At 44.7% G+C, this 7,740-nt stretch overlaps 1 protein-coding gene across 1 annotated transcript in view; it reads right to left on the reverse strand.

Moving 5' to 3' along the window:
* PRPH2 (peripherin 2) overlaps positions 1 to 7,037 on the reverse strand; it is a 13,052-nt gene extending 6,015 nt beyond the window's left edge. Inside the window, exons 1-3 of the mRNA XM_009641588.2 lie at positions 6,990 to 7,037; positions 3,337 to 4,063; positions 319 to 565 (exon numbers count right to left, since the gene is read on the reverse strand). Of these exons, the coding sequence (XP_009639883.1) occupies positions 319 to 565; positions 3,337 to 3,917 (828 nt within the window). The 5' untranslated portion in view covers positions 3,918 to 4,063; positions 6,990 to 7,037. The remainder of the gene's footprint in view (positions 1 to 318; positions 566 to 3,336; positions 4,064 to 6,989) is intronic.
* Between the last annotated feature and the right edge of the window lie 703 nt (positions 7,038 to 7,740).

A 7,740-nucleotide genomic window follows, 5' to 3' on the forward strand; every position in this document is an offset into this window, starting at 1 on the left:
TCTTCCATGCTCAGCACCCTGCATTTAGCAGAAAATCGGTCCCTTTTTCCCCTCTTGCTGGGGGATACTCCAGGCTCTGGCCCCTTGCTCGGAAGCAGGGGGGTCTGTAGTCTAACTCCCACCCCATGCATCCCAGCTGTGTCTCCAGCCTGGGACCCTTCAGGCCTTACGCAGGTGTTCACTATTACATGTTTCCCCAGCCAAAGAATGGTGGTGGATGATTTATTTTAAATAGATCTCATCTTTAACTCAAAAGTCCACGTTGAAAAACGCTCTGCCCTGCCGGAGCTGGCGCTTCAGTGAAGGGGAGAGGGTTACCTCGAAAAGCCAGACGAGGAGGACGACGGCGCCCATGGAGCTCATCATGCTGCTGTAGTAGTGCAGGAGGGCTTCCCGGCAGCCGCGGCGCCAGAGGTTGAGCTCCTCCGTTTGATAGTCGTAGCTGTAGTGAGCTGAGTTGTTGGTGACCTGGTACTGGATGCAGGGTCTCGGGGAGCTGGGGTTGCAGCAGCTGAAAGGGACGCCATCCACCAGGTATCTTCCATCCACGTTGCTTTTGATCCGGCTGTGGGCAAGGGCAGAAGGAAGCGTGAGCACGCACCCAGGCTCACACATAAAGATATGCCAGAGCAAACTTGCACAAGGAAGGAAAGCAAAGGCAACGTGGATTTTCCACTCTGCCTCCTGGACATGCCATTTCTCTGCATCCCCTGTTCATATAGTGGCATTTGGCCTGACTGTTTTTCCTCTCCGAAAACCTTTCCCATGTCAAGGCTACACTGAGTCTATAATTAACTCTTCACGATGGAAACACACCCTCTCGGGTCACTTCTTCAAAGAAATTAATTTTTAAGAAAAGTAAATGGCAGAGAGAAATTTCAGGAGGGGCAGTCAGGAAAGAGCGATCGCAGCATAGTTAGGGGGGAAGGGAGATGCTGGGGAGGTGACCTGAGCTTGGGAAAGGACACACAACAGCCTTAGGAGCCACCATAACCAGCCAGACCATTGATCCAGCAAACCTAATAACTCCTCTTTGAGGATAATAGCTCCAGGAAGGGCTTACGTATTTATTCTTGGTTTGGGAAGGCAGCCAGTATTTAAAACATGAAATGTGCTTCAGCAACAGGATGTTGAAAAATTTCTGAAGTCCTTGCAGGAGCTCCCCAGTTATCGTTCATTTGAGACTGTGGTTGCTCTCCATAAACAGCTATTTAGTCTGGTGCCTTACGAGATGTTTAGATGGGAGATACTTGGAAGGCAAATAATTCCACTGGTGCTGCAAAAAAAAAAGGCTATCGAAAGAGGACTGCAAGTCTAATGCCATTTTGCTTAGAAAATGACAGAATGGAGAGCCCCAGTGATCTAGAAAGGTGAAAAATTCTGCGAGTCGCTTGTAGCTTTCTATATGGATATTTTAAAGTTGTGTCATAGAGAAAGAAGTGATTACAGCAGACTGGTGAAGAAAAATTCCACTCTGCAGGCGTGACCTAAATATATCTAAATGCCAAATGCAGTTGAGGTTTTATCTCTAGATGTAAAGTGTGCTCTGAGTTGGGCCTGAATCCCATTGATGTGTGAATGCCCCACCAGTTTATAGAGATTGGATCAAGCCTTCGCTCTACAAATAACATAAAAATCGCATTGCAGGGGATGGACTCCCACCTTTCTTGGAATTAAGGAGAACTTGGCTATTGACTTCAAAGGGGCCAGAATATCCCACCAGGAATGTGAGCAGAGATTGCGCACCACCACATAGTTCAAACCTTGGATTCATTCATTAGCATCCATTTGTGGATTTCTAATGCCCTATTTCCTGCCTCAGTAGTACAGAGGAGTTGCCCTGAGTCTCAGTCCCAAACAAGACATCATTTATTAAGCACAATATAACCTTGTTTTCCCTCTGCGCTTTGCCCTTCCACTGCTGCTGGATTAAGTTACAGCTCTCAAATCTCCATATAATGCTGGCAAGGTGAACTTACTATGTTTTCAAGTAGTTATTTATACCCATGGGCATACCTCCGCAATGCAAATACTCCCTTATTAAATAGCGAATGTATTTGTTATAACCCTGCAGTGCAATAGGTTAACCCTGTAACAGTTTTCACAATAAAGTCCCAGTTCAGAATTGCAAAACCAACCAGACCACCCAACACATCAAAACAATATGCAGAGGGACACACAAGTGAAATACCATTTGCACAGTCAGGCAGGGATCCCAAGAAATATCGAAAGCTTTTTTTCAAAATTACTTCAGCCATCTTTAACGTAGGTGGTGTATTTAAAAGGCAGATTGTTACCAGTTTACAGGACCCTTTGTGCAACCACAGAGTACAGATGTTAACAAATGATGTTCCCAAAGAACTCTGTATAAGTGTCTCTTCCCCCGTGCTTAATTTTGTAAAAGGTTGTGGGTATTTATGCTCAATGCCCATTTTTTTATTTCAAAAGTTCATTTGTTCTCATGTTTGTTTTTTACTTGCACTCACTGTGCCTAATCTGATTTTGGGATTACTGCCTCTTTGGGCACTGACATCAGAGCCATGAAGGTGTTGCTGGTCAATAATCTGTTTTGGTTTGTAGAGAGAAAATTAGTGCTGTTTTCATGTGAGGTTTAAAAAAATTAGGCACAAGTGTATGTATTGAACATGTTTTGTATACAGGAGAGGACATAAAATGCATTTGGCTACAAGGGACACTGTAAAGCTAGGAATGTCAACGGGTGTTGATGGCTCAATATTGTCACAGTGCTGAAGCAATCTGTCAAGTGAATACAAAAATAAAATTCTAAATCTTAAGGATTTAAAACACATGAGTTATTGGTGAAGCGGTACTGTCTCTATTTGTTTCCATGAGATTGACTGATTGCCAATGTCTAAAGTGGAGTTTTAAAAGTGGTGTCAGCAGTGTATATCCAGGGAAGTCTTTTTTTTACAAATGTAGTAAGTCGCTTTGGCATCTGCTTTAGGAACGGTGAAGTTCTGATACTTCCCTGTTGATTTTGGGAGTAGGTACGTGTGGGGTAGTAATGGGTTTGTAAAGAGGTAAAAGACAATAAAAAAATATTATTTTAAGTCTGTTTACATTACACTGCTAAGAGTGTGAATATTCTTTTGGTGCTTTTTATTTTATGTTCTGGGTTATGTTAGAGGAATTTGTCAGGGGGAGGAAGCAACCTAGCAGAACGTTTGGGATGCCTATTAAGCAAGAGCAGAGAAAATATCCTTTTTATACACCACCCCCCGCCTCCAGGCAGTGCCTGTTGTGATGTACATTTCTTTAATATAATACTGATCAAAGAATAATATTACGCGATATAACCCCCACAAAGTCACTTACTCTTTCACTTCTTTGGAGCTGAAGTCAAGGTATCTGTTGCTGATCCACTGAATTTCGAACCAGTCTTTGAAGCCATTGTTCCCACAGCATTTGAACTCAATTTGAAGCATGTCGATGGTCTTCTTCATGAAGCATCTCCCGGGAGTGTCTGTGTCCCGGTAGAACTTCATGCCATTCTTGAGCCCCTGGGCGAGCGTGCTCTCCAGAGAGCCCCGCATGAGAAAGCAAATCAGAGCAACGAAAAAAATGAGTATGTTAAAGAAGAAACATAGTGCCAGGTAAGGTTTCAGCAAAGGCTTCCACTTGGCAAATTTAGCGGGATCCAGAGAATCGTAACAAATTTTGCCAGCAAAACCATTGAAGGCGCAGGATAATATACCCATCAATATCAAAGAATTGGGCACAAAGTGGCTTTCAGAATTGTCCATCACTTCGCTTCGCTTCCGGAGCTCAATTTTGAGGAACAACCCCATGCTAAAAACAAGGATTCCAGCAAACACTGAAAACCAGTTCATGAGCCATAGTCCCTGCGCTAGTTTTACCCGTTTCTTCTGGTTGAATTTGACTTTCAGCAGTGCCATCTTTGTAATGTGAGATGTTGGAAGATTTTGCAGCCTGGACCCCTCTTCTTGGCGTAAGCGACTCGAGGAAGAACCATTCAGGCGTTGGAAGAGCCCCCGAACGGCACGGCAGGAAGCGAGCCACTGCACGGGCCTTCCATCTTGAGCTGCCCTGGTTAGGATTCAAGCAATTAAAATATTCAAAGATCCAAATTAGCAATTTCACATTAGTGGGAATAATGGGCAAATAGCACCTACAACTATTTCTGGTGGTTCCTTCCAAGCAAAGGAGAAACAGTCTCAAGGTTTCAAATGATTTGATCTGGATCTGCAAGACGTCATTCTAATACCTTTAATCATTTGATCCAATTTGGAGAAATGTCTGTCAACAGATGAGTGGAAATAATCCCTCATTTTACTATTTAGTAGATTTGTGCTTTAGGCTACTGGGCAGAATGTGAAAACCCAGAGATATAAAAAGATCTTTGTTGCCAGAAGAATACAGATCCTTTGAGGAAAAAGGAAGAGGGCTCCGAGATTAAAAAAGGGTGCTTGAATACAAAAATGTACTTCCCCTATGTGATCCTGATTTATTCATATCTACAGCCCAAACCACCGTTCTAGTCCTTATCCTTCTGTGTTGACCCAAGATGACATCCCGTGGCTTATGTGTTCTGGAAGCAGATAAGCATGTAGTTTACAGTGATCTGAAAAACCTAAGTGTGGCATTTTCTATTTACTTCCAGGGCTTGTACCATCTCTGGGCTTTGGCAGGAGGGAAGGAGAAAGGAAAAGTCCAGAGAAACTCAATAAATAAACCCCAGCCTGAAATCTAGAGATGCTTTTATAAAAAGCGAGCTGACATGAGCCGCTTACTGGATAATCACCGGGCCAGGGAGGGGAGCAGGGCTGCCCAAGGAGACACGGGAGCTTACACCAGGGAGGAATTTGACCCAGCGGCTGGGGAGGGACCCTTGGGCTGTTGTCACCAGCCAGTGCAAGGCAGGCGCTGCTGGGGTCCTCGGGGTCTGCTGAGGGACTTGCAGCCCGGCTCCGCTTCCACAGAATCATAGAATAGAACCATAGAAGCGTTTGGGTTGGAAAAGACCTTTAAGATCATCAAGTCCAACCGTTAACCTAACACTGCCATCCCACCACTAAACCGCGTTCCTGAGCACCTCATCTACCCGTCTTTTAAAGACTTCCAGGGATGGGGACTCAACCACTTCCCTGGGCAGCCCGTTCCAATGCTTGACAACCCTTTCTGTGAAGAAATTTTTCCTAATGTCCAAACTAAATGCTAGCGGGCAGAAAAGCAGGGATGAACCCCCTCTTTCAGTGGCTGGGCTTCTCCTTACCCCACCCAGCCACTCCAGGCAAGCACGGGTGCTGGGCTTTCCAGTGCTTTAGGAATTTTACTCACTTTGAAATACCACCTCCTGCTCCTGCACCCCACAGAGGTTCAGAACGATTGGGAAGGTCCTGTGCTGGCTCATCACCTGCCACGGCAAGGCAAAATTAACATCAGGCAACCCCGAGCAATGAAGAATTAACCTGCAGGTATGTGAGGGTGTGGGTGCTAACGCTGCAGGTGAGAAAGGAGCAGCCCCAGGGGAGAGAGGAGCAGGTTCTGCTCTGACCCCAGCCAACCTGACCTACCTGAGTGCCCTGGGGGCACCCTCTAGGTGCTAGCAGCATGGTGCACCGGCCCGAGGGAAAGGTGAAGGGACCTGCCCAGGAGGAAGGTGAGTGTGAAAAATAATAATAATTTAAAAAAAAAAAAAGCATTGAAAAATAGTATTTTGATAGTCTGCTGCTGGGTGGTGGTGTGGGTGCTGCTCTGTTACTGCTTGAGAGCCTGGGGTGCTGGAGGTCTCTTCGGTAAAGGCGATTGAGCTGCTACTTTTTCTTGTGCTAAGTAAAGAGAAGGTTTTTGTGATGGACCTTTCCTGGCCTGTCTGGGTGCTACTACAGTGACCCAGAGAGCAGCCGGTAATGGGGATTTAATTAAAGCAGGCCTGACTGTTACATGCCGCTGCTGCTGACGGGCGAGCGGGTAAGAGGAAAGGAGGAAGGCAGTTATCTGTCAGGGGTTATTCTCCACTTGCCATGAAACGGGTGAGAAGTGCTGCTTGTGGGGAGAGCCTGTTCAATGTTTTTGTGCAATAAGCCATAGCACTGAAATAACATCTCTCCTGGCTTCTTGGCAAAATATCCCATAACTGTGAGACGCGTGTTACTACCTCTCACCGACTCCTCCAGGGCTCAGCTGGGAAACACAAGTTAGTTGGGAGGGTGTATTTATCTGACAATCTGAACTTAATTCTAGGTAAATGGACTTTTTTCCTTTCTTGTCAGTGATGACAGGGTGAAAGTCTAGTTAAAGTCAAAAAGTATTTTCTATCAGGTCTGTGGCTCATGAGGGTATACAGGGGAATATGTTCTGCAGTGCAATTAGTAGGACAAGGAATAGTAAACCTGCCCACAGCAGATATAAGGCTGGTACTGCTCTAGGTACAGGGAGATTTGTATTCAGGAGCACCGATGACAGTCAGAATACCCACTACCTTTAATAATTTACTAGTCAGATGTCCACAATAAATCTGATGGAGCATAACCATGTAAACACTAGGGTATTTCCTGCTAATTCAGGAATAAAAATAGTGAAATACAGCATGGAGGGCTCACTGATACCTCCAAATTTACTTTTCTCCTTAAACAAAGGTAACAGGAGGGGTCCTAATAAATCACTCCTAAATAGTGTTTTCTGGGAGATGATCAGTGATTCGCCTGAGGAAGGGACAGTCTGGTACTAACTAGACCTTTAAGACTTCAGGTGGTACCTGTAAGGTCATCACAGAGAGCAATCAACACAACCCAAACAACCCAGATTTGGAAATCTGGTAGTTTCAATACTTCACTACCAGGTGGGGGCTTACAGTGGCAAAACCTACCCACCCACCACATTAACTCACCATGCTTGGGAGCTTTAAAGGGGATTGGTGACAGTAAAATCATATGCTATACTCTGTGCTTCCTTTGAAAAATGAAGTTAATGCTTTTAAAAGTGGAGAGTTGATGCTTCCTGCTTACCCCGGGCACAGAGCTGACAAGCCCCGTGCCAGCCTCACCGCAGACTGATCAGCTGAGGGCTGTCTCGAGCAGAGCAACCTAAGGAAGAAGAAGGTTATGGGGGAGCATCGAGAAGAGTTTTGGGATGTGGACAGTACAGAAGAGAAAATCTGTTTTGCCTGGCATCTGCTTTTCTTGCAAATCTCTATCTTGGCTGGGATTCACCTTCAACTGGGCAGACTTACTACTGCTTTCTCCTTCAGATAGAAAATATTGAAAGTGATCCATAGCAGACAAAAGCTAATCGCAGCAAGGATGTTAAAGTTTATGGCCTCCTCAGAGGTTGCATGTTAACTCAAATGCATAACTTGTATGCTGTTTTGGAGGGAAAAAAATGGTAGAATATAATATACATAGGAGCATAGAATGGTTTGGGTTGGAAGGGACCTCGGAGATCATCTAGTTCCGACGATCTGCCAGAACTTGCCACAAGTGTGTTCAAATGCAAAATATTGTTAAAAAAGTGTAATTTCTATGGATAACAACACAATATTGATACCTTTCCAAAAAGCTATGCCTGCTAACCTAAACATAACCCACAAACTTACCAGTTAATGCTAGGAGGGAGGGAGGGAAAAGTTCTTTTTTTTTAAAGCAAACATTAAAAACATGGTATTTGCTGTAGTGTGCTGCCCAGTCCTGGACTGTGATCCTTCTGTCCTCAGGAATATGAGATATAAAAGGTGAATTCCCTTTATATAGGTATATCCTA

This window comes from Egretta garzetta, unplaced genomic scaffold (genome assembly GCF_000687185.1).
Source record: "Egretta garzetta isolate BGI_Z169 unplaced genomic scaffold, ASM68718v1 scaffold166, whole genome shotgun sequence".
NCBI lineage: Eukaryota > Metazoa > Chordata > Aves > Pelecaniformes > Ardeidae > Egretta > Egretta garzetta.